The following is a 27,710-nucleotide window of genomic DNA, read 5'->3' as shown; positions in this document are numbered from 1 at the left end:
CAGGGGCCGGGAAGGTTGTGACTACGGGTGGTAATGCCTGGCACCTATGATAATGCATCGACATGGTATGGCAGCCCCCTCATGTCTGGACCGTGAAAGTGTACGTGTACACTGCAAACTGAATACACCAGAGACTCCGGCTGTATTTGTACTATCCTCACCCTCTTCAGTCCGTTGCGCCATTGCTCGGTTAGCCAACAGGCCCCCAGGCGCTGATGCCGAGAAGTTTGTTGTTGTCATGGTTGGGTTTGGGTATCATTCCTCAAGTTGGGGGAGGGATGTGGGTGGGAAAAGGTGGGAGGGGCAGTTATGTTAAAAAAGTTTTGGCAACCACTAGAGAGTCCACACGGGACACGCTATTGCAACACAGAATCACAGATGGTATGGGACGCGGACTTAGCCCGCCATGGACTGATCCATCTCAAATTTATATCAAAAAACTCACACGACCCCTCTATACTAATGGCGGATAGAAACTTAACCTTTATGAGTTGGAATGTCAGGGATCTGGGTAACCACAAAAAGATGCGGCAGATACAACTTTACGCAGAACGCCATGGTACACAAATCCTATGTTTACAAGAAACCCATGCATGCTCTGAACAGTGCGAGAGGTTCGCCAGACAGTGGGGACCCCAAAGGTATTACACAGTCTATTCTACTCAAAGCAGAGGTACCCTCATTTTAATTCACAGAAGCATTAAATTCAGCTGTTCTCAATCACTTGTGGACCCTTGTGGTAGATACGTACTTATTGTAGGTAAATTGCAGAATCAAGAGGTAGCTATCCTGAATATATATGGGCCCAATGTTGACGACCCGGAATTCTATCTTCACCTAGCCTCGATCCTCGAGAGTTACCCTCAGATCCCAATAATATGGGGCGGTGATTTCAACACGATTCTAGACGTCACCCTAGATAGGTCAGGCTCCAGACCCCGTCAGCTCTCAAGGGCAGCTTGCACGATCCTTACAACTCTCCCCCGATTGGCGGTGGTCGACGCCTGGCGTTTAATGTACCCCCTTTCCCGCAGTTATACATTCTATTCCTCTGTCCACGACTCACACTCCAGGATAGATAGATGGTTGTTATCTGACATACTAATTAGATCCCTGTCCAATCAGTCGATCCTTCCTAGAACTCTATCCGATCATTCCCCGGTGATCATCTCCCTGAATTGGGGGCATGATCTTGAAAAATCAAGGCAATGGAAAATGAGACCCCATGCCCTCCTAGACCACACCTTTGCTTCAGAGCTCGAGTTATCCATTGAGGAGTTCTTTGAGTTCAACACAGACTCAGTACCCTCTAGAGCCACCCTCTGGGAAGCATTTAAGGCCTATATCAGGGGTATCGCCATATCTAAAGGAGGTGGCATCTTGAAAAACATCCGGGAGGATATCGCTAACAGCGAGTCGACCCTCGTTAGCCTTGAATCCCAATACTCTAACGATCACTCCCCTGACACACTGGCATCACCGAGTCGTGAATTGGCCAGATTCCGTAATCTTGCTGAGCGAGAAGTTAAATTACTTGATGACCCTCGGGCGGTTAGACGTTATGGGGAGGGAGAGCGGCCAGGCCGTGTGCTGGCCAGGCTGCTTCGTCATGAGTTTGGTGCCCCCAACATTCCAGCGATAGAGAGACCGGATGGTACGTTAGCCACGACCTCGCATGACATCAACACGGAGTTTCTCACATTCTATACGTCCCTATACTCGAAGGCTGATCGGCCCCAAGTTTCGGAAATTGACTCCTATTTGGAAGGACTCCCACTCACTACCCTTTCCATGGACGCTGCTGTATCTCTGGACAGGCCCTTCACCACTGAGGAGCTGTCTGAGGCCATCGAAGCACTCGCTGCAGGAAAGGCCCCCGGTCCGGATGGTCTGCCTATGGACTTTTATAAGCGTTACAAATCTAATCTGGTGCCACAATTACTCGCTCTATGGGAGGAGGCATGTGAAATGGGTACACTTCCCCCCTCGCTCCGCGAGGCCATGATAACGGTCCTTCTCAAGCCGGGTAAACCTCCCACTCGGTGTGGCTCGTACCGTCCCCTATCACTGATAAATTGTGATATTAAAATGTTTGCTAAACTGTTGGCTAACCGCCTTGCCCCATTCATGCCCGATATCATACACCCCGATCAGTCGGGATTTGTCCCCGGTAGATCCACAGCCCTAAACCTTAGGCGATTTTTTAATGTGGTTAGTAGGATCAATCCAAAAACACAAGCTGTGGCGGCCACTCTAGACATGCAAAAGGCATTTGACTCGGTGTCTTGGGAGTATCTATGGCGAGTCATGGAAAAATGTAAGTTCGGCCCCAACTTCCGATCCTGGGTCAGACTACTCTATACCAATCCAGTGGCAAGAGTCCGCACCGAAGACAGATGTTCCACCCTTTTTCAGATAGCCAGAGGTACGCGACAGGGGTGCCCCTTCTCCCCGTTAATCTTTGCAATAGCAATTGAACCCTTTGCTGACATGATGCGCCAATCACACTCTCATAGGGGCCTACGTTCAGCAGGACAAGCTGACATTGTCTCGTTATACGCTGACGATGCCTTACTTTACATCCGTTCCCCAGAAATAAACCTCGCTCCAATCCTAAACGACGTGACCCGCTTTGGGCACATATCTGGTCTTAAGGTTAACTGCTCTAAATCGACCTTATTTCCACTTACTGACAATACACCACCACTCGCTGACCTGATGGGCTTTACTTGGTCCCAATCCACCTTCACCTACCTGGGAATATCGGTCTCCCGTCAAGTTGAGAAACTACGCAACGATAACTACCAAAATTATCTAGCCATACTGACCACCAAAGCCGCAAGCTGGACCAGACTCCCCATTTCCCTAGCTGGCAGAATAGGAATACTAAAGATGGTCGTACTGCCCCAACTCCTATACCGCTTTGCAAACATTCCACTCTGGCCGGGTGATGGATTCTTTAAGACACTACGCAGTGTTACTAACAAATTCCTCTGGCACTCCGGTGCAGTCCGGCTTAAACTGAACACTCTCACCGCTCCCAAGGAACTGGGAGGATTCGGTGCCCCCGATTTTCTCAGATATTGGATGGTGGCGCAATCCCAGTTTGCCTCATACTGGTTTAATACAACGAACCCCCCTCCTCATGTCCGTCTTGAAAAACTAAAGGTTAGCGAACGAACTATTGGGTCCCTCATTCTCAAACCAGCCCCGCCGGACCCGGACTCCCCTGATCCAGTGATTAGCACGTCGCTTGCTCTTAGCAAAATATGGACAGTGGTTGTGACCCCCAATCCTTTTCACGGTGACCTCCCACTCTGGAACTTCCTCCCTGGAGTACCTTATATTCCCCAATCCATTGTAGCCCGATGGACGGGGGCAGGCTTCTTAAGTATCCGGGATATCTTTGACCGTGGTAGTTTCCTGGAGTGGTCGGACCTCCCCCCTGAGCTTAAGCGTAAACCATCAGCTTGGTTACAATTCTCCTCATTACGGAAAAATCTAAAGACCAAATTTCCCGAATTTCCTGCAGTTCCGCCAGATGACCCTATAATAGCTGAACTCTGCGACTCCGACTCCTTCAGGGGGAAAATATCTAGACTATATAATCTACTGCAGACCAGGGCCGTCCCCTCTTTTGTTATACTTAGAGCTAAATGGGAGAAAGATCTGGGAGTACAGATTTCTGACGAACATTGGGCCCGTATGTGTGCACAAACCCACGAGGTCTCGTACAACTCCAGGTTCAAACTACTACAATTCAAGGTACTACACAGGTATCATCACACTCCAACTAAACTGCATCGCATGTTCCATGAGACCTCGCCTAATTGTCCCAGATGTGGCGCAGACCAGGCTAACTATATTCATATGCTTTGGGAGTGTCCACACCTGACACAGTATTGGCAGTACATATGCTCCACTATATCAGACATACTAGACTGCACCATAGACCCTTCCCCAATGCGATGCCTCTTTCACGATTTTCCAAAACTGCAGCGCGATTCTAAGAAATTTGCAGGCCTCTGTATGTTGCTCGCAGTCCGCGGCATACTTCTATGCTGGCTTCGCCCCTATGCACCTACGCACGCACAATGGCTCCGGGCAGTTACCTGGGCACACGACACTGAGGAGGCATGGGGGGGCTACACAACACCCCCACTCAAGGCCAAGGGATATATGGTGCAGATTCCGTGACTACCTGTCAGCCCGTTCCTCAGGCTCGGAGGCCTCAACTCCGGCCCACTCCCCTCATTAAACCTAGGTGTGATACACTTTCTCTCCCACTCGAATTATAATGCTCTCTCTATTATAAGCTTGTTAAGTTCTGAGTTGCTATAAATACTGCACTGTACAGTGAAACCGTTGTATCTGTGATTCGCAAATTAATGTTACGTTATGCATTTGCTGACCTGTGAGTCTATGTGTGTTGTCAAGTCTAATAAACAAAGTTTAAAAAAAAAAAAAAAAAAAAAAAAAATATATAAATACGATTACATAGCAGTACATATACACAACCACGGGAGGTGGCAAAGCTCAACAGAAGCAATAAACTCACCTCTGGAACAGACTGGCCTCAAATAAACAGGTTGCGGAGCACCGCTTAGCCAACCTGGAACTCCTCCCTGGAATCCCTATTTTCGCTGTAGAATCTTGTGAAGGTGTGGGTGGACCTCCATGTAACAGCCCTGCAGATGTCCAGCAGAGGATCACCAGTGAAAAATCCAGTTGTTGCGATGGCTATGGTGGAATGAGCTCACGGCCAGCCTGGCATAGGTCACTTAGCCAGGCGATGACAGTGCATGATGCAGCCAGAAAGCCACATTGATATGGAAGCCTTAGACAGGGCCTTCCCCTGATTCACAGGTCCAATATTTACAAAGAGTTGAGATGTCGTCCAAAAGACGACAGGACTTTTTCATTTTAACTCCTGAGTGAGTGGGACATTTTTCTCACTCTCTCGTGTGTTTTTCCCTGATTTGGATTTTATGTTTCCACAGTTTTTGGAATCTGACAAACTCCATAGGCATCTGCTTTTTGTATAGTGAGACACAGCACCTTCAGTGCAGTGTCACTGAGAAGTCCTTTGGTATAGTCAGATGAAAATGATCTTACTTACCTGGTCTCTTTTTAGGTCCAGCACACACCATCCTATGTGCCCAAGGTAAGCGTTGCTTTGCTCATGGGCCTGTTAGCCACTAGCAGCCCACGTGCAGAACAATGCCTGGCCATTCAGATAAAAGGACTACAACACTTTGCTGCCTCTCTCTCCTTTTGCAGCATCGTGTTGGGTCCCCATGCTACCAACTACCTAGATTACAGCATTTTTTCACCTAGAAACCAGAAACCACAGATTCAGACACTACCCCTCGCTTACCCTGCCTCACGCCTGTGACCAACTGAACTCGAGGTAAGCCTCTTGACTTACACCACTGTCCGCTTGTACCAAGATGGCTGCACACCAGCATGCCTGCAGCCTCTGTGACATCCAAAAATCTTGATTCAGGCAGCACACTGGCAACTACCTCCTTCCTGCCCCTATCAGCGTAATTGTCCAGACCACAGTCGTTCACCTCCGGCAACCACCCATCACTGTGATTGACCCTAATTGTTCTTGGGCCATGAAGATTCAGAATGATCTAAAACAGAGAAACTAGCATACTAGGCCTAGCGACATTTCCCCTAGTGCAAGAGCATGAGGTTGGACCAACCAGTTAAGGTAAGCGTGCCATCCTTATGGGTTCTCTTTCTATCCATATCCAAGTCCATCCTCACTATTTCCTTTCCCTCTGACCATACACATTCACTCTGGAAACTGATTTGACCGTACAACAGCACGCAGCTCCACCACAGAAGCTGTTGCTGTGTTTGCCATTGCAGCGAAAAAAGGAGCGCAATCCACCTTTCACTGTTGCCCACATTTGACCCAAGCACAAGGTTTGTGCTACTACTACAGGAGATATAACTATCCAAGATCATTGCAGATCCCACCCACCCTTGCTAAAATGTCTGAGGTTATCCTCTTTTTAAAAGTTCTCTTCATGTGTGCTCTTACTTTCAGGGAGACACAATCCTGAGGACAGGAAGAGGCACCGCGTTTGGGAGCCAAAACGTCCAAGGACTTGGCTCAACAGTAGCACGTCCACATTTAATTTAGGGAATCGCATTCCAGGCGTAGACCGAGGAATGGTCATTTTTACTGCAGCCAGACCTAGATTAGTTGGGTTTTTTTGAGAACACACACTTACTTTCTTCACAAAAGATATCATGAAAAAACAAGCTAACAAAGATGTCTACTTTGTATGTGCATATGTGCACTATGGCACCCAATTATGTTATGTACCTGCCTCCACTTGAACTGATGTTTTGTTTAAATGTGGAGTCTTAAATTGTTGTACTTCTAAAAATATTGTTCACTATCAGCATGAGACTTCTGCTCTGAATCACCTGTTTAAATATATTAACCACATGCATCTCTTCCAATGTCTTACACACAGTATTGAAAAAGATGAGAATAATATGAATATGAATAATATGAAATAAACTCCAGTTTGCAATTGTTACAGACTGCTTTATTTCTTTACTGTAACTTTGCTATGTCACTTTCATCGCAGACCATTGGATAGGGTCTTTGGCAATTATTTAAATGCCATTATAATTTTCTATGAATAGGAAATCATACACAACTAGCAGTATGATCAAATCAACACTGACGGCTACCATTTTCGTGTTAGAGCCATACTGGAGAACAATAGTTACAGCTAAGTAACTTGTTCCTTCTCCAGCATGGGGTCTGGCATGGATTCACAGGCTCATGAATAAAGAATACATAGCAGTACACGTGCACAACCACGGGAGTTGGCAAGGCTCAACAGAAGAAATCTCTTACCTCCTCACCAGCCTCGCCTTCAAGCGAACAGGTTCCGCAAAACTGCTTGTCCAACTCTGGACTCCTCTCAGGAATACCTGTCGACGCAGTAGAATCTCGTGAAGGTGTGCATCGACCTCCACGTTGCAGCCCAGCAGATGTCCAGCAGGGGCACACCAGACAGCAACGCCGTCGTAGCAGCGATCGCTCTGGTAGAATGGGTTCTCGGACAACCAGGCAGCTGTCGGTTCACCAACCGGTGACTGAGTGATGCAGCCGGAAAGTCACCTGGAAATGGAAGCCTTGGACAGGGCCTTCCCATGGTTCACAGGACCAAAGTTCACGAAAAGCTGAGAAGTTTTCCAGACCACATAAAACTTCAGCACTCGAGACACATCCAGCAAGTGCAAAGTCCTTTAAGCCGGCGATGAAGGCGCCTGAAAAAACACAGGTAACACCAAAGTCTCGTTGAGATGAAATTCTGACGGAACATTGGGCATGCACCACCCTAGTCTCGTGGAAAGTCAAGCAAGGTGGCTTGCAGGAAAGGGCCTGTATCTCACCTACACTCCTTGCAGAGGTGATGGTCAAGAGGAAAGCAGTCTTCCGCGGCTGAGACTTCAGCAGAGCTGTATGCATAGGTTCGAATGGGGCCCCATTGAGCGTAGTCAGCACCACGTTGAGTTCCCACGCCGGGGCCGGAGCCTTCACCGGCGGGAACAAGCGGAACAGTCCCTTGATGAATTCCTTGACTATACAATGCGACCACAAGGAAAGTCGTCCTGGAGATCTGGTGTAGCGGGAAATAGCCGCCAGATGCACCTTGATGGAGGTGTGCCCCAGCCACGATTTAAACAAAGATAGCATACCACTTCAAAGTCGAGGACGCCCTGTGTTAGGTACAGATTTGGGCTAGTGCTCTTAAGGAGCCCTACAACTATCTCAGCCTCCTGGCAATAGGACCCAACCTTTGGGAGGAGTCTGAACTACTTAGGTTGATAGCCCAGTGGAGCAACCAAGCTTATCTCAAGAGGGGTCAATGTGAGCACTAGAGTGGTTACACAAAGATTCACAGTGATAAGTATTCAAACAAACACTTAAACTGAACGTTTCTTGATAAAACAATTAATTATTTACCAGTCATTTATATAAGCCTTCTTTAGAAGGGAGCAATATTATAGCTACACACAAATACCTCCAAAATACACACTCTTAGATTCTAAATCCATTGGGGATGCCACACAGACTTTCTACACCCTCAGGTGACATCAATTGTTAGGACCCTGTGGGCATTGATATATTACTGTTTAGCATTTAGAATAGCACTGAGATGTGGCATGTTAGGTAGGATTTCACTGGTAAATCTTCCTAACCTGGGTCAACCCCAGAACTTGTTACTTTACTAGTGGGATATTTTTCCATAATACCTCAGTGAATGGGAACCTTTTTCCACACTCACATAATCTTTAGCTCTTTTTATGGGTGTCATTTTTAAGATTCTCCATAGTGTCTTTTTAAAGTTATCCTCTTTAACTACTTATTGGCAATAAGTGCTGGTTGTTGCTGGGTTGCCATAGGGGCTCCCCTTTTAACTTTCCTAGGCTAACCTTGAGTTAACTACAGTTCCAAAGGGTAGAAAGGATCTTTGGATCCCTTTTACATTTTATTCTGTGAAGCCAGCACACCCCACCTTATGTGGAGTGCTGGGGATACAATGTATCCCCTTTCACACTAAAACTGTACAATTCTGTTACAGTGACAAGCTTACCTTCAATGGCTGGTGGCAGTGATACCTTGTAATAATTTGGTGCACCTTTACCGCAGGCTGTGTTCACAGCAGCAGGAAAGGGACCTAAGGGTTTCAATTTTTACCAAAATCACCCCAGTCTTTTTTTGCCATTTTAGTGTTTGTCGTTTCTTGTTCCTTCCCCCGACATCCAGGGCGGGAAATTCCTTGGTGTGCTTTTTGTCTTCGGCAGGAGTCCCATGGACTCCCCACCCAAGCTCCAGTCTGTCTGTGAGCAGGAAGTGAGGGAGGAGTCCAAAACTCCCCAGCCCTTTGTCTTACGCCTTGCTTGAATGGGGACAAATCCAAGTGCAGGGCTGGCTGTCCTGATTGGACAACCAGACCACTACTACTCCTTGTAAAATGCGGGGAGAAAATGCAGAGGTTGTGCTGTAATTCCTGATAAATACTGTGAACCTGGAAGCTGAAGACATGTCGACCACTGGAACTTATACCGAAGAGGATGATGAAGGAAAAGCAGCGGAAACTATTTCCAGCGACCAGAGATCCTGCTGTGTAACCAGAGCCTGTTTTAGCCCTTCCTTCCAATCGACCTGGTTACTCCGAAAACGACGACCCAGAGCCTAGTGAGACCCTCTAGACTCAAGGAGACCTGCATTTTGAGCCAAACCACGCGTTGCTGCGAACTTGCGTTGTTGCAATACCCCAATACCCTGGAACCTCGAGCCATCGTGCAGTGCACAGTCTTCCGAATTCCAAATCTCAAAGAAACTTCGTGGGCATCCTGGTGGATCTCCAGAGACACAGATCGAGTCCGAGAATTCCCCTCACCAGAGTGCTTTGTAACGACGAGAATTCAACCGCAATTTTCTGTCTTCTTCTGTGCTCCTTGAAAAGGCGCCAAAACCGCAGAACCGCATTTAGCCCCGAGGGAAACCTTGCCTATAGCCTTCTTCATCGATCCCTGCTGCAAAGTTCCTTCTGAGGTCTTGTTTTCAGTCTCCACAACAAGGAATCCACTGACGGGTATTTGGCTCCAGACCCTGAAGTTCTCCTGCTGCAAAATCTTCGTCATTTCTGAGGTACAGTGTTGTCTTGGGAATGTACTTACCTTAAGCCGGTCAGGATTTCTGCATAGCTGTGGGTTGTTTTCTGTGATGGGAGGCCTCTCATCCAGTGCACCCAGTCCCACTTCTAGAATCCTGCTAGGGTGTCTTCTGCGAAGCCCCTGGACCCTCTTCTAACTCAGAAGTAAAGTACTTACCTTTTGCCCAGTTGATCTAAGGAACTCTCACTTTTGCTACTAACAAACCTATTCTGACACTGCCTGTTGGTCACTAGTCCTAGTGACCCCCCTTCTGCCACTGAGAACATTCATGCTCCAAGAATAAGGGAGAGACTTTGAAGGGATAGGGACTTCTGCCTAGAAAAGCAAATAAGTGTTCCAAAGTTACTTACTTGTAAAGAGTTGGTTGGTAACTGTAATTCTAAGAGTGAACAGTTACAAAAGTTCTTACTGATCTTCAATGTGTGATGCACTATTCTTAAACGTATGGTTAACATCTTTTCTTCCTTAGCAACTGTTTTGACAGTCTAATACAAAGTAGATGTGAAGGTATTTTACTCTCCTGTGATTAGGTTATGCCTCTTCCCAAAAGTAAAGTGTTATCACCAGAATAGTCCCTTGAGGATAATTGTATGAGTGTCCCCCAACTGGGTCTTGCTTCCCCTGACCTGCTGCTAGCCTATCCAGAATAAGTCTGCATTAGGTTGTTGCCTACATAGAATAACTTTGAGTCATTCAGTAGAGTGTGACATTGGGTTTTACTTTGCCCTTCATTGTGAGGTTAAACAAAGTATGTGGGTGTTACTTACCTTGTGTTAGCTGTGTGCCATCCAAAAATAAGTTACAAGAGTTACTGCTTACCTCAATCTGGGTTTCCCTGATTTCAAAAGCACCCGTTATTGTATATTACATCCTTAGGTTTTATTCACCTAGTATAACTGTGTGTTATGGCAACAGTAGTTATAGGTTTTTCCTGCACCTAGAATAAGTTTCCCACTATTCACCAAAAGTATACTGTCCAGTTGACTGATTAAGTGATTTGTAACTGTAATATTTGTTTTATTAACTTATGCCTTTTTACTCCTCCTTCAAATGCTCTGAATGCCATTTTGCTCCTCCTTCAAAGTAGTCTAAATGCCTCAGAACATGATATTGAGAAGTACTGGAGTATATTTTTGTGTGATATATATGACCTCCTTCCAGTGAATGTTTTATAACTGACTGTGAAATAAATGAATAAGTGTTTTGGCAAGAAACCTTGCGTATAACAGTCTATTTGAATACTTGTAATTATAGACCTCTGTGTAACGCCCTTACAGCTCACATTCCCTCTTTGAGATAAGCCTGGCTGCTCAGCAACGCTACCACAAAAATGTAGTACAGACTTATAGCAAAGGTTGGTTTTGCTTACACCTGTGTGTATTGGTCCCAAAGGGTACTGCATACAAACTTTGCCTAACAGGGAATACACATTTTACGCAAATGCACACAATATCTATTCTCGTATTGATAACGTGCTTACCTCAGGAGTGGTGACAAGGAACGTTGCGAGCTGTGAAATACAGAGTATAATTATTTCTGATCACGCACCAATTATTTTGGATATTTCCCTGAAATTGTGAAAAATTATTAAAGAAAATCTTAGTAGATGAGGCACTTGAGTATTTAGACACCAACTTGAACGGGGAGGTTGATATTGATACTAACTGGGAGGCTTTCAAGTGTGTGATGCATGGGGTAGCCATGAAAGTGTCAGTGATTTAAAAAAAAGAAAAGGGATGCAGAATTGAAACAATTGAGTAAATCAGTTGCTTCATTGGAAAAGGAACTCATGAGACACTTTGATAATGAGAAACATTAAACTAATGAGAGCTAAATATGAATTGAATAAGATCCTTAGTGATGATGCAGAATTTGCTCTATTTAGATTGAAATGCAAATATTATGAGGGTGGAGAAAAGTGTGGGGGACTTTTAGCTCATAGGTTAAGGACTTGGGAATCTACTAGGGCAATAGGAACCATAAGAAAGGAGAATGGAGTGCCCAGGAAACCATTTGAGATAAATGAGGTGTTTAAGAACTTCTACAAGGACTTGCATAGTGAGAGGAACCCAGTTGATACTGAGAGGATGGCCGAGTTCTTTGGAAAACTGGATATGAAGAAAATGTCTGGCGACGTGAAATCTTTCCTGAATTCGGAAAGATCTTTTGAAGAAATCAAAAACACAATTTGGAACCTGAATAATGGAAAATGCCCTGTTCCAGACGGCCTACGGTCAGAATTTTATCTTATTATGCCTGATGGGGTCCTGATTTTGATGAGAGATGTTCCAAAACAGTAGAAAAAAGGGCATATTACCACCATCCTTACGACATGCAACAATTTCCCTTCTGCTTAAACCAGACCGTCCGGAGTTGGACCTACGGAGTTACAGGCCGATTGGTCTAATGAACACTGATAGTAAAATCTTGTCTAAGATCCTGGCCACGAGACTGGAGAAAGTCCTTCCAGGTTTAATACATCCTAACCAGACTGGCTTTGTCAAAGGAAGAGTGTCATCTACAAACTTGAGGAAATTGTTGCTAACCATGGTGTCGTGTACGAAATCGAAATTGGAGTCAACAGCAATTTCCCTCGATGCTGAACAGGCTTTCGACAGGGTGAGCTGGAACTTCTTACTGTATACAATGATGAATTTTGGAATTCTTGAATTGGGTGAAGGTTTTATAGAATGGGCCATCTGCAGAGGTCAACATGAATGGTCAGTTATCTGAGAGAATTGTGTTACCACGTGGAACCCGTCAAGGGTGCCCCCTGTCTCCATTGTTTTTTGTGATATCCATAAAACCTTTGGCAGAGGAAATAAAGAACTACAACACAAATTACAGGAGTTAACTATGGTGCAACATGTCAAAAGCTCTGGTTATACGCGGATGACTTGCTGGTGGTGGTGCAGGATTTGTCAAGATCAATTACAGAACTAATGAAGGTTATGGATGACTTTGGCAAAATCTCGAATTATTAGATCAATTGGCTGAAATTGGAAGTTCTACAATTTTCAAAGTACACTAACCAGGCAGTGGTCAAGAGTTTCGGCTTCAGATGGTGTGCTGATAAAATAAAGTATTTAGACGTCTGGGTGACTAAGGATTTAAGTGATACTATGAAAGTCAATATGGATATGTGTGTTCAGGAAATTGATCGTTGGACATCGCTTAACCTGTCTTTGGGAGGCAGGGTCAATGCCTTAAAAATGATTCTAGCACCGAAAATAACCTATGTATTAGGCATGATCCCACTACCGGTGAGAAGGTCAGTTTGGAAAAAGTTGCACAGTAAGCTGCAGACTTCTTTGGAATGGGGGAAATCCAAGGTTAAAACTCTAGAAGCTGCAGCTCTAGAGCGACAGGGGTGGTCTGAACATACCTAATTTTGAAAGATACCACCAGGCGTTCACTCTAAGACATATCCTTCCATTCATAACAACGGATGAGTGGGTTTGTGCTGAAACAGAGAGAGAGCACGCCCCTTGGATGAGTGGGCTATTCTCTTGACCACCAATATACAAAGTGTAGGAAGGTCTGCTCTAACAGATTTTTTTTAAGAACGACCTGAAAGGTATATGAAATGGCGACTAAATCGGATCCTGGTAAGACCGAAGCATCTTCAATCTGGTTGAACCTAAGGATTAAAATTGAAAGTAGAGTCCTATTTTGGAGAACTTGGTGGCTGGGATCAAGAGAATTGAAGACTTGTTTAAGGGTCAATGTTGGAAAATATTTTAGCGATCGTCAGGCGGAATTCAACTTGTCAAACTGCTTATATGGCGATTATAGGAAATTGAGAAGGGATGTGAATGACATCCTTAAAAGAATCAAATTTGATGACCAGCGTTACGAGTCTTAACGGAAATGATTACTTGGCCTCCAGGATGTACAATTTATTAAGTGAGTTTTCAGAGCCGGACCCTAAAATTGTGTTGACTTGGTCTTCAATTTTGAAAGATGAAATGACCACTGACCGATGGTTGAATATCTGTGCCAATATCAAAAAGGTATCCATGAACATAGGTGAGCAAGATCACCAAGTAAAGATTCTTAATCAAACATACTGGACTCTATTCAGACCTTTCAAACATGCTCTAATAGACTCAGACATTTGTTGGCGATGTACCCTGGATCAGGGTACATTGGAGCACATGCTATGGGGATGTCTTTAATTGAAGGATTTTTGGAACAGGGTCGTGGAAGTGATGAACAAGGTATTGGGAGAAGAACTGGAATACAATTTTGAAACACTCATGGGTGAATCTGATATATATGAAGACTTATGCACATGTAAAATCGCCTGGGCAATAAGAGGAGCGGCGGTGGCAAAGAAGTTGATATTACATGAATGGAAAGCAACACATTCTCTGACCTGGCACAACTAGTTGGAGGAAATGTACAACGTTTGTAATATTTAACGTGTCATTTTCTCAGTGCAAAAGAAGGTCTCACAATTTCAGAAGATCTGAGGGGCGTTCCTGGACTTCAATCTGACACAGTGTCAATTCTTCAAAGCAAGATAAGTGGTTTTGTTTTAATTTTTGTTATTTAGATTGTTTGGAAACTTGTAATATATTTTCTTGTGATATGTGGATATTGAATATTTCGGACAAGTAATGATGAATCAGAGGGGGGTGTTTTATTTTTTTCTCCTTTTCTCTTTATGCTACAGGTTATTGATGTTTATTATTCGTCGAATTTTTACATTATCAAGTATGTTTATTGGCAGTTGTTTAATGTCCCTGTTATTTTATGAAATTTTTAATAAATTTGTTCCAAGAAAAAATAAACAAAAAAATAAATTAGTACGAGAAGAAACCGAGGGAAGAAATACCTGGAAGTGGCAGGACCACGCTTGTGGTGAGCAGGATGCCCAAGGAACAACGCAGAGATTACCGAGACGGGAAGCCTGAATATCTTCCAATCGAGAGCATCTGGAGAAGGCAGGCCGGGCATGGAACCGAGAACAGGAATCCGAGCAACGAGAAGAGTCAGAAGCAGTACCTGAGCGAGACCTGAGCCCTACAACCTTTCCCCGCACAACAAGGTACCGAGCTGGAACAGGAGGAGCGAAAGTACGCCGGAAAATCATCTGCGTGAAGAAACTTGTCCGACTCTTGAGGACGAGAGTAAAAACATTAAATTTAATGATTGGAACGTAAAAACCCAAGAAAGCAAATAAACAAACCGGTCGGGGAAGACCGGGGTCACTTGGAGAGAAAAACTCGTCCCAGTCTTGAGATGGGACAACATTGAAGAAAGCAGTTTACAATGGAAGTAAATAGTATATAAAAGAGATTGAACCAACCCAGGTGCAGGGCCAAGAGAGACATGGAACTAAAACCCTGGGAGGAAGGGCAAATACCCTATATCAGCAAAGTTGAAGGCTGGAGAAAGTACAACCCAGACACTCAATGAGTAAGAAGAAATAAAGCTCGCCAGTGAACAAGATAAAAGAGCATAAAGCCTCAGAGAATCCTTGGGAATAAAATATTGAAGGGGAATCAAGACAAACATAATTTAGGAAGGCCTACGCAAACGGATGGGGAAGAACATATATGTGATGACAAAGTTGTGAGGACCTACTAAAAGGAAAAGTACTCCAAAGATAGGGCCATAGAAAGCATGAGACCCAAGAGTAATTTTGAAGAACTACAAAAGTTGATGAGACTATCAAAGGAAATTATGCTAAGAATTATACGAGCCAAAAAAAAAACCTGTATATAAAAAGACCATATGTAAGAAAAGACCAGGGTAAGAAGAGACATTCTCTTGGCCTCTTTACCTTAGTTATACTTAGTAGTAGAGTCAGATAGAGTTAGTTTGGACGGAGGACAGATTCACTTTGGACTTTTTGACAGCTGACCTGTGCCTTTTGTTTCTTTAGATAGGTAGGGTATTCCCTTTAGCAATAGGGGGAGCTAGGCATTATTCTTATAATATTTATTAAAGAGTACAGAATGTCCTCAACATGACGACTCCTTCCAACCCACCACAGCACCATCAAAAAATGAATGTTTAAATAATTTGTATACAGTGCCTCAAAACTAAAAAGCCCAAACAATACTAATAGTATGTAGTCTGTGTACAGACAGCAGCATATACAAAACCTTTGAAATGTATCGTGCCCGGTCGAGCCATACAGAACTCCCTGGACCCGCTCATTATTAATTTCCCATAAAATGGTGTCATCATCACTCCCATTGCAGTACCAGTGAATCATTGGAAAAATTGGTTCTTGTGCACACAAACATATTGCGAAATGAAATGAACATATACAAAAATCAGTGAAATAAATGCAGTTAGCGGGACATTATGGTTACGTTTTGCTTTATATTGTATTGGTAGATGTAGCAATGCAAGTGCCTGGCAGTGGCTTGTGAATGTCTGTGACAGGACCTGAGGCCATGCTCCAGTCTAAGTGGCAACACTGTGCATGGCACATGCTATGCCAAGGGGCACAGAGGGTGGCTCAGAGGTGTCTGGACATTGTAATTTTACAATGTATATCATTAAAAGCCATTGAAATTTACTGGAAAATTCTGTTGAACGGTATGGTTGCTGCAAAAATGAAAACCCCACAAATAACCAAATTCACCAGTTAGGATTGCTAAAGCAACCATAACTCCTCCACCTCCATGCATTGCTCTTGACTACACAAACAATGTAACAAGCAACGTCATCAGCAGGGAATAAGTTAAGGTTGCATTAGGAGCCATAATGAAGAATTTATGGGGTTATGGTTAGGTGATTTTACTGCAGCGCACAATTTCGAATTAGAAAACAAAATGCTGAATTTGAAATGCGCGCTGCAGTGAAATCACGCATGATTTCGGGCGCATCCCTTAACCGAACCCCCGACTTACCTGTTGGTGGCACACCTTGTTTTGTGTCGCTGACACCCCCCATCTCCCTGCAAAGCCGATTCCCTTCACTTACGTGGATGGGAACCGGCGCCGCAGGGTCTTCTTTTTTGACAACTTTATTGTACAGGAAGCAGGGCACACCCCCGCTACCACTCTAGCGAACAAGGGTACGGGACACCCACGGTCTTCATGTTCACTACAATGGTACCGTATGGTAAATTTGATCGACATTTTCAGTTGTACGAAATTTCCGTGCAGCTGAAATTCAATCAAATCTACCATACTTTTTTTGTAGTCTATATTTTGGGACACCAATTACAAAAAATCCCACTAAACAGCTTCCTTCCCTTACCGTGCTGAGTGAACCAACTTAGATGTATGTGTACTTAATTTTTTGCATACTTAAACCTAAACAAAAGGGCACTTCACCTCTTAATTATCGAAAAATACACATATTTTATTATCACACCATATTGACAATTCTAATGTACACAATTAAAAATATTCCTAACACATATTCAACAATGAGTCATTGTATGTACATCTTTCTTCATTACAAATGAAGGCATAGACATATATGCTTAGACAAACCTTTTCTATGCCTTACTGGGGGTGTGTTCTCTTTTATAGAACGAACCCCACTCTTATTTCTGCCCTTCCTAATTTCTCTGGGCAAAGCGGACTGTGCCAACACTTTTATAAAAATGTGTTTCTAGGACCAGCATGGAAATATATCTTTAAGAATAAGCTAGGTCAGTAATCCCTATGGCGAATCCTGCTGGTACTGTCTTCAGGGCACATAGGCTTAGTTCATATAGTGGTTTTCACGCACTTAATGGTTTGTCGTAATTTGCAATCTTTCTAAAAGACAAATAAAACAGTTGCATTTTAAAATATGGTAAAAATAAAACATTTTTATGCAAAAAATGAAATACATCTGTTACGGTTTCAACTCTTTTGACATCATAGACAGCAGGGATACATAATTGCTTAAGTGGTCTAAATTATTGTCCACTACCACACTTCATCTCATATTCAACATGATTTAATCTCTTCATTTAATGTGTCTGCAAAAGTGCATTTTACCCTTTGAAACTTGATTTCCTTGGGCTGACCGTCTCTTTCCAACACATATTTGTTGAAAGACTTCTTCTAAACGGTGGAGGGGGGAGGGGGGGGGAGGGGGGGAGGAGAGAGAGGGGGGATATCACATGTCTCTATATGTTAATTTATCACCCTATTCTCAATGTAAGTAAGCTGAACGCTCACCTTTCGCTAGATCTTCAATCTTATCTCGTGCGGGCTGGTTCCTGTTAGCACCGTGCGGGCACTATTACTGCCCAATGGAGTTCTCTTTGTCTAAGGCACGAGGCGTCTCCCTACTAGTATGTGGCTTTGCTCTGTAACAGAAGAAATAAGCCATTATTACTTATCAAGACGATGTCAGTGGTCACCTCCACATCCTCTTTTTGGAAATGAAGCTTACCAGAGTGATAAAGTCTACTGCCTTCAAATTTCCTTAATTTCTATAGGGGGACTTCATCTCTCATCGCCGTTCATGCGGCCACCCGAAGCGTGTTCTAATTAACAGGATCATATGATGAAAAACGGAGGGAACAAAATTAGATTTCCCTTTAATGGATCCCACACTATTCAATGTATACATTGTCCCTCTGTCTCACCTCATGGGTCTGTATGCCGACTGATATCCCGTGCACGGTGTGTCTGCAGTCGAGAGTGCCGCTCGCGGTAAAACGCCTGCTGCTCGGTCGTGCTACGAGCCTACTAACGCTCTTGTTTCATTTTAAGCAGATAGTGTGTCACATGATATTTGTGCGTACCTACGTCTCGTGATATAACGTGACCCGCAATCCTTCTCTTAAAGGTATACCTATTCTGTTTGAGTGTCGCTGCTCTTAACATAACGCGCAAATGTACGATTTACAAGTGTTACACATTAGGAAATTTAGCGTATCTAATGCGCTCTGTCATGTTACAATTGGCATATGCCATGCCGTTTTATGCTATTCACTTATTCCCTTGTAAGATGTTACGTATTTCACAGGGTGCATGTTGTTAAAAAACATCTAACCCAAGTGTCTTGTTCATATTTTGTCATGTATGAAAAGGGACCATTCAATGGAAATATTTAATCCGTGTCTTACAGTGTCTAGGGAATATATCCATTTCTGTTCTGTTTGTCTTAGCTTTAGATCTCTATTACCTCCTCTTGGTTGCGCAGTTATTACTTCTATAATGAACCAGTGGATGTCGTGTACTCCATGGTGGGCGCTTCTAAAATGAGCCACTAGAGGTTTTTCGGGAACCTGGTTCTTCACACAGGATCTGTGTTCACAGATTCTCTGACGGATGGGTCTCTTAGTTTTGCCAATATATAACAGGCCACATGGGCATCTAATGCCATAAACTACCCACTTAGAGTTGCAATTCGTGAAGTGTTTCAATTCCCATTTTCTCCCTTTGAGGTCTACCTCTTTCATGTTAGATGTTAATTCACACACAGAGCAACCGCCACATCTGGAGTGACCTACCACCGGAGGTAAATTCCACAATGTCGATTGATTAGTGGGCTTATCCTTAGACGATGGTTTATATGTGTGTACAAGTTTGTCTCTCAAGTTAGGCATACGACGAAACGCAAAGCGAGGTTTACTAATTGAGAAATCTTCGGTATTGATAATGTTCCAGTTCTTCAATATACATCTCCGCAGATCGTTACTTATCGGAGAGAATGTGGAGACACAAGTGATCTTTTCCTCTATGACTCGTGGTTGTGGTGTCAAGCACCTATGTCTTGGAGTATTTTTGGCTCTTCTCATAGATCTACGTACTATGTGAGAAGGGTAGCCTCTTGCCCTCAGTCTAGTCGTTAAATCTTTGCTGTGGGTTTCAAATTCTTCCTTGTGGGTGCAGTTCCTTCTAACACGTAGGAACTGTCCAAATGGTAAATTTTGTCGCAGAGATTGGGGATGGAAGCTATCAAACAATAGCAGAGTATTTTTATCTGTAGCCTTCCTGAACAGAGTAGTGCCTAATTTGTTCTCTGCGTCTTTGAAGATCTCTAAATCTAGAAAAGGGATCTTTTCTTGGTTGAAGTTCATGGTGAAGTTAATGCATTCATCTTGGTCATTGACCCAGGTAATGAACGAATTTAGTTCTATTTCAGTTCCTCTCCACAACATGAACACATCATCAATATAACGCACCCATGTTTTCATGAGGTGTTTAAAAGGATTGTGGTCTGCGCAAGATCTATGCAGACCACAATCCTTTTAAACACCTCATGAAAACATGGGTGCGTTATATTGATGATGTGTTCATGTTGTGGAGAGGAACTGAAATAGAACTAAATTCGTTCATTACCTGGGTCAATGACCAAGATGAATGCATTAACTTCACCATGAACTTCAACCAAGAAAAGATCCCTTTTCTAGATTTAGAGATCTTCAAAGACGCAGAGAACAAATTAGGCACTACTCTGTTCAGGAAGGCTACAGATAAAAATACTCTGCTATTGTTTGATAGCTTCCATCCCCAATCTCTGCGACAAAATTTACCATTTGGACAGTTCCTACGTGTTAGAAGGAACTGCACCCACAAGGAAGAATTTGAAACCCACAGCAAAGATTTAACGACTAGACTGAGGGCAAGAGGCTACCCTTCTCACATAGTACGTAGATCTATGAGAAGAGCCAAAAATACTCCAAGACATAGGTGCTTGACACCACAACCACGAGTCATAGAGGAAAAGATCACTTGTGTCTCCACATTCTCTCCGATAAGTAACGATCTGCGGAGATGTATATTGAAGAACTGGAACATTATCAATACCGAAGATTTCTCAATTAGTAAACCTCGCTTTGCGTTTCGTCGTATGCCTAACTTGAGAGACAAACTTGTACACACATATAAACCATCGTCTAAGGATAAGCCCACTAATCAATCGACATTGTGGAATTTACCTCCGGTGGTAGGTCACTTCAGATGTGGCGGTTGCTCTGTGTGTGAATTAACATCTAACATGAAAGAGGTAGACCTCAAAGGGAGAAAATGGGAATTGAAACACTTCACGAATTGCAACTCTAAGTGGGTAGTTTATGGCATTAGATGCCCATGTGGCCTGTTATATATTGGCAAAACTAAGAGACCCATCCGTCAGAGAATCTGTGAACACAGATCCTGTGTGAAGAACCAGGTTCCCGAAAAACCTCTAGTGGCTCATTTTAGAAGCGCCCACCATGGAGTACACGACATCCACTGGTTCATTATAGAAGTAATAACTGCGCAACCAAGAGGAGGTAATAGAGATCTAAAGCTAAGACAAACAGAACAGAAATGGATATATTCCCTAGACACTGTAAGACACGGATTAAATATTTCCATTGAATGGTCCCTTTTCATACATGACAAAATATGAACAAGACACTTGGGTTAGATGTTTTTTAACAACATGCACCCTGTGAAATACGTAACATCTTACAAGGGAATAAGTGAATAGCATAAAACGGCATGGCATATGCCAATTGTAACATGACAGAGCGCATTAGATACGCTAAATTTCCTAATGTGTAACACTTGTAAATCGTACATTTGCGCGTTATGTTAAGAGCAGCGACACTCAAACAGAATAGGTATACCTTTAAGAGAAGGATTGCGGGTCACGTTATATCACGAGACGTAGGTACGCACAAATATCATGTGACACACTATCTGCTTAAAATGAAACAAGAGCGTTAGTAGGCTCGTAGCACGACCGAGCAGCAGGCGTTTTACCGCGAGCGGCACTCTCGACTGCAGACACACCGTGCACGGGATATCAGTCGGCATACAGACCCATGAGGTGAGACAGAGGGACAATGTATACATTGAATAGTGTGGGATCCATTAAAGGGAAATCTAATTTTGTTCCCTCCGTTTTTCATCATATGATCCTGTTAATTAGAACACGCTTCGGGTGGCCGCATGAACGGCGATGAGAGATGAAGTCCCCCTATAGAAATTAAGGAAATTTGAAGGCAGTAGACTTTATCACTCTGGTAAGCTTCATTTCCAAAAAGAGGATGTGGAGGTGACCACTGACATCGTCTTGATAAGTAATAATGGCTTATTTCTTCTGTTACAGAGCAAAGCCACATACTAGTAGGGAGACGCCTCGTGCCTTAGACAAAGAGAACTCCATTGGGCAGTAATAGTGCCCGCACGGTGCTAACAGGAACCAGCCCGCACGAGATAAGATTGAAGATCTAGCGAAAGGTGAGCGTTCAGCTTACTTACATTGAGAATAGGGTGATAAATTAACATATAGAGACATGTGATATCCCCCCTCTCTCTCCTCCCCCCCTCCCCCCCCCTCCCCCCTCCACCGTTTAGAAGAAGTCTTTCAACAAATATGTGTTGGAAAGAGACGGTCAGCCCAAGGAAATCAAGTTTCAAAGGGTAAAATGCACTTTTGCAGACACATTAAATGAAGAGATTAAATCATGTTGAATATGAGATGAAGTGTGGTAGTGGACAATAATTTAGACCACTTAAGCAATTATGTATCCCTGCTGTCTATGATGTCAAAAGAGTTGAAACCGTAACAGATGTATTTCATTTTTTGCATAAAAATGTTTTATTTTTACCATATTTTAAAATGCAACTGTTTTATTTGTCTTTTAGAAAGATTGCAAATTACGACAAACCATTAAGTGCGTGAAAACCACTATATGAACTAAGCCTATGTGCCCTGAAGACAGTACCAGCAGGATTCGCCATAGGGATTACTGACCTAGCTTATTCTTAAAGATATATTTCCATGCTGGTCCTAGAAACACATTTTTATAAAAGTGTTGGCACAGTCCGCTTTGCCCAGAGAAATTAGGAAGGGCAGAAATAAGAGTGGGGTTCGTTCTATAAAAGAGAACACACCCCCAGTAAGGCATAGAAAAGGTTTGTCTAAGCATATATGTCTATGCCTTCATTTGTAATGAAGAAAGATGTACATACAATGACTCATTGTTGAATATGTGTTAGGAATATTTTTAATTGTGTACATTAGAATTGTCAATATGGTGTGATAATAAAATATGTGTATTTTTCGATAATTAAGAGGTGAAGTGCCCTTTTGTTTAGGTTTAAGTATGCAAAAAATTAAGTACACATACATCTAAGTTGGTTCACTCAGCACGGTAAGGGAAGGAAGCTGTTTAGTGGGATTTTTTGTAATTGGTGTTTCATTATCCTCACCCACTCAGCCCCTAAAAAGAGGATAGGTACAGCTCAAGCAATATTCAAGTCTATATTTTGGGGCAATACCGTTTAGCACTGCAGCAATAACACTTTTCTTTGTAAATTAAAGGCTTTGGCCCCGTTACCACCCGCCACCCGATGCCCAGTAGCGACTTCGGTCGATGCATGGCTTTCGGGCCATGCCCATGGCATATCCAAGCCAACTGACGTGCCCACTGGGCATGGCCTGCAGTCATGCTAGCGGCCATTTTACCAGGTATGAATGAGACGCATATTGACATGTGGCCATGGCCCATGGCTTCTACCCACCCCAAAAATCGGATCAGCTATCAGAACATTGTCTGAATGCCTGTGAGGAACACACGTTAAAAGTGAAAGACCATAAAGGTTTGAATGAGGCAGGCCCGAGTGATTGGGTGTTTTTTTTTTTGTTGAATATTTTATTTTAAGCATTTCAGCCTGAACCTGGCCCCGAAGGCAACATGTAGAGCTGTACGATATGAACATCAAAGTACCATGATATCAATTGACAACCCTTCCAAAGTCAGTGTGTTTAGTATAATAAATGCCTAGAAATAAAAAATGAAATTCAAACATTCATATCTCGCTTCATGCCAGAACAGTACATATAAAACTAAAACCTATACAATCCATTTAGGCAATGGGTAAGATTTCAATTCTTTACGGAAAACTAAGAGTACATGCTAAATCAAACAAAGTATTACAAAACAGCACAGTAAAAAGCCTTGCTGCGAATCAAGGCTTTCTTGACATAGGGTGTATCCACACAAACAAAAGGGTTAAACCTTGAGTCATGTGCTATCTGTAGTTTTGTGGCCCGATTTAAAGGTTGCAATAAAAATGTCTTGTAAGCAATGCAACACAACTTAGATCTTTTTTTCTGTACACGTTGCTACATTGAGATTTTGGGGTCTAGCCAAAAACCAAACGAGCGAGTATTGTACTCTTCATTTCTATAGCGCCATTTCCAGATTTGTATGTCCTCAATGTGCTTTGTGGTTGAAACACCATTGGGGACAGAGGACTGTGTATGGGAACATTCTAAGAGTTCACTTTAACATGTGTGTGCATTCATTCTGCCGGTTTAGGACTTTGGGGGGCTGGTTGGGCCCTAGTAAGCAGCCCAGAGGTCAAGCCTGTGGGCGGGTGCTGCCGGTGGTTTATGGCAGACTACTAGTGCTGGAAAATCGATGTATAGATGTGCTAGACAGAATTTTCACGTAGGTTGTCGCTGTACACTAGCAGCAGGAGTGTTGAGGCACGGCAGGGGTTTCAGTGTGGACGGCTATGTGAGGTGCTAGACTGGATTTGACATAACCGTAGCTGCATTCTAGTGGGCATGGATGGGGAGCTGTGCCTGTGACATGTGTCCACAGATGTGGTGCAATTTATGCATACCTTAGACTCGGACGGATTTTATCTTCAGTGTTGTTTTCTTAGGTCTCTCATGGCAACAGACTGGTCGTTCGAGTGCATCTTCTGGTGGGGTTAGCATACTACCTTTTGGCTGGATCTGGCTGGTGGCTTTTTGAGTGCAATAGGTAAATAAGTTAAATAGACCTTGCCACCTATGGCCTAAGACCAATGGTATTGTTTCCCGTCCATAGCGGAAAGAACCGGTTAAGTGTGTCTTAGTGCATCACTATTCCTACCCCCAAAAGCCATTAAAGTGCTTTCTATGCCCAATAGTCCAAGTTGAAATGGTGCATTTCCTTTCAACCTCCAGTGAAACCTATGGGTCGAGCGTTTTGAGTGCTTGGGTAAGCATCTTGATAATTAGGTAGGCCACCCAAATGAGTGCATGACCATACCTGTCCCCAATTCAAACTGGTCCTGCTACCGTTGCTACCTCTAGCGGTCCGCCTGATCGAGCATTCCGTCCATACACTCAAGTGGCCCCATGCAAGGTGCAATCAGATTTTCTGGTTACCAGATGCCACCATTTGTAGAGTTGGGGAGAAGGGTGAGTTTATCATGGTATGCCACTGCAAACGCTGCCGGCATCCGCGGTGGTATGATCGTGTAGGAGTTTTGCTGGGTCTGGGCCAGTACTTGTGTGCAAGGAGCAATCAAAACAGAGTCTGAGAGGGATTTCAAGAGGAGAAGGAGGGGGCAAAAGCCAGATTTTGGAGGGACTTTCTGAATGCGAGATGATAGTCAATGCTGCGGATGTGGAGTGGCAGAGAGTTCCACATGGTGGGAGCTTGGACGGAGGAGGAGGAGGAGGAGGAGGATCCACCCAGTCCGGTGCAGTTATACTGTGGGTTAACTGGAGAACAGCTAGTCCGGATCGGAGTGTCCTGGAGGGTCGGTAGTGTGGGAGATAATAAAACCAGGATTGGAGAAACATCTATGGATAAAAAGTACTATGTAGTCCTAGCTAACAATCATATTATTCCCTTGCCTCGATAAATCATTCATCACTGCAGATTCTTGAGCTTCATCTACTTCACTCAATTGTGCCCAGGCCGTCAATAGACTTCGGTCTTACTGTTCTGGTGGCCTCTTTCGGAACCGTATTTCCTCGAGGGAAATGCAGAGGTCTGAGGCAGGTTTTGTTGTATGAACCATACAGGTGTTCACCTCTGCTGCTTCTGGTATTAACGAAAAGTCAATTTCCCCTTGAAATTTCATTGGTTAGCATAGTCTTGTTGCTGTGCTAAGTATTCATGGAGTCCTTCCTCTTCGACACCCAAGACTTCAGACCAACTTTACAGGAGTTAATACATTCCTGACAGTTTGGGATTTTAGACAGTTGGCTGTTTTTAGCTGAAGCCTTAGCAAAACCTACACCATGATATCCATGTGCTTGTGCTCTCTGGCAGTTTCTTCTCTACAGGGATACTTAGCTTTCGGAGAGGGAGCTGGAGGATCAAGTTTAACGTAAATAACAAGCCACTTATCACATGTAAATTCCTTTGCAGAGAAACAGAAGGGAGCAGTTCTACAATCCCCAAACTAAGGGCCTGATTCATGGAACGTTTTCCTATGAGATTGTGCCATTATAAAACACTTCCATGAATCAGGCCCTAAGTACTTTTCTGTGTAACATACATCAGAGCACTAGAAGACAGGTTGACGGCATTTATGCTTACTCTTTGCTCACTGTTGCCAGCAAGTTCGTCTTGCAAATCTTTTGTTTTGAGCTCCAATTTGGTCCTCTGTTTAATCTGCTCCTGCCTTTCAGAACTGAGCTGTTCCTTTTCTTCTTTCATTGCAGAAATCTTGGCTTTCAGTTCCCGGGCATTCCGCTCAATTTCCTATTTCAGACAAGATAATATTTTTAATTAAAATGCTAGGATGCCATCATGAAGATGGTTTTGCAGTACTTAAGCATTTATTTTTTTGTCTAGCAATTGCGTTTGGTAAAACTGGAAAGCATTGCATCAGCATATTATGCACATCTATTTTCTCCCCAGTAAATATGAGCAACAGAACTGCATTTCAATGGGGACTAAACGGGTACGAGTTTCAAGATAATTACAACTAGAAGGTGAATATAACAGAAAACGCCACAGAATCATGGTTTTGCATTACCTCCATTTTGTCCCTGGCATCCTGCTGGGCATCCCTTAACTGTCTGGATTTCTCTCCACTTGTTTCTCGTTTTGAAGTGAGCTGTTCGTACACAAAATCAGCTGATCAATACGAGCGATTGGCTGTTAACACATCACGAAAACGTTCAAAGAATTTCACACTTTTCTTGTTTCTATCGTATTCTCAAATAAGAAGCCAAGTGGGACAGGGAAATTAGAAAAGTCCTCATACTTTCACTTGTAAAATTTGCTACACTTCCACAATTCTCAAACACACGCAGATCTACAAGCCAAACATTTTAGCATAGTCAAGGAAGACCGGAAAGAATACTTTTACCAAGAGTTATTATAGCTTTACCTCATCCAGCTTGGCACGCGTTTCATTCAATTCCTGATTATAAATGGTGTACTCGAGCGCTCGCCTCATTTTATCCCATTTCTGGTATTGTGCCAGCTCTTCTTTTTCATCTTCAAGTGTATGTAATCTTTCTTCAATGTACTTAAGCAACTCGTTGATTTTTTCTCTTTTACCCTCTTTAAAAATCAAAGGCAATTTGTAAGATATGGGAAAGTACACAATGATGATGTAAACAATGTTAAGCCATTAAAATTCACTTGTATTCCAGTTCTTGCAAAAATATGCAAAAGGAAGAATGCATGGGGTGATCTTAAATGAGAGGAAAACATGGTAATGAATACTGAACACGTTCAAGCAAATACAGTTATGAGAGACACTGCCAAAAGATCAAAAGAGAAGCCTTCCAGCATTGGATGAATGAGGGTAGGGGTGGACATGAGATAGTTAGGAGCGCCAGCCTGAAGTCAAATGAGGGATCCAAATTGAAAAAGTCTTCGGCGCAGGGGCGCAAGGTGAAGGATGTTCATTCTAGATTGATGGGGTCCAAAGCATTGGTGCCAGAAAGGCAAACAACACGAATCTGGACATGGTATGGGAAGCCGTATTAGAGGGCAAAGAGGGCTGCTTAGATGGTAGACTGAGCTGGGACAGACTAGATAGGTGGGAGAGGTTGCAGGTATGGAAGGATTACGAAATCAATTTTAGTAATTTATCAAACAAAAGCTGTTCAGGTGGATTTTCAGAAGCAACCGTATGGGCAGATTCTAAGAGCCCACCCTATTTTGGTGAACATGGATAGGACAGTTTTTCTGAAGTCCAAGTGTTAGGGAGAATTATCAGAAATGTGCTACTTCCTTTCTACCTTAGAGACCCCCAGCACTTTTGCTGGACTCTAGGACTTTTTCATTTTTACCTGGTGTTAGGCAGAAACCTGTGCAGTTCCCTTAG

At 43.3% G+C, this 27,710-nt stretch overlaps 1 protein-coding gene across 1 annotated transcript in view; it reads right to left on the bottom strand.

The window, feature by feature from the left end:
• SMC3 (structural maintenance of chromosomes 3) overlaps window positions 1-27,710 on the bottom strand; it is a 1,173,064-nt gene that overhangs the window by 914,782 nt on the left and 230,572 nt on the right. Inside the window, exons 9-11 of the mRNA XM_069611771.1 lie at window positions 26,763-26,938; window positions 26,406-26,486; window positions 25,964-26,128 (exon numbers count right to left, since the gene is read on the bottom strand). Coding sequence (XP_069467872.1) covers window positions 25,964-26,128; window positions 26,406-26,486; window positions 26,763-26,938 — 422 coding nt within the window. The remainder of the gene's footprint in view (window positions 1-25,963; window positions 26,129-26,405; window positions 26,487-26,762; window positions 26,939-27,710) is intronic.

This window comes from Ambystoma mexicanum, chromosome 8 (assembly GCF_040938575.1).
Source record: "Ambystoma mexicanum isolate Mex_15411 chromosome 8, UKY_AmexF1_1, whole genome shotgun sequence".
NCBI classification, from domain to species: Eukaryota; Metazoa; Chordata; class Amphibia; order Caudata; family Ambystomatidae; genus Ambystoma; species Ambystoma mexicanum.
Note: the sequence above shows the minus strand (reverse complement) of the source record. Positions and strands in the feature narration are given on the sequence as shown.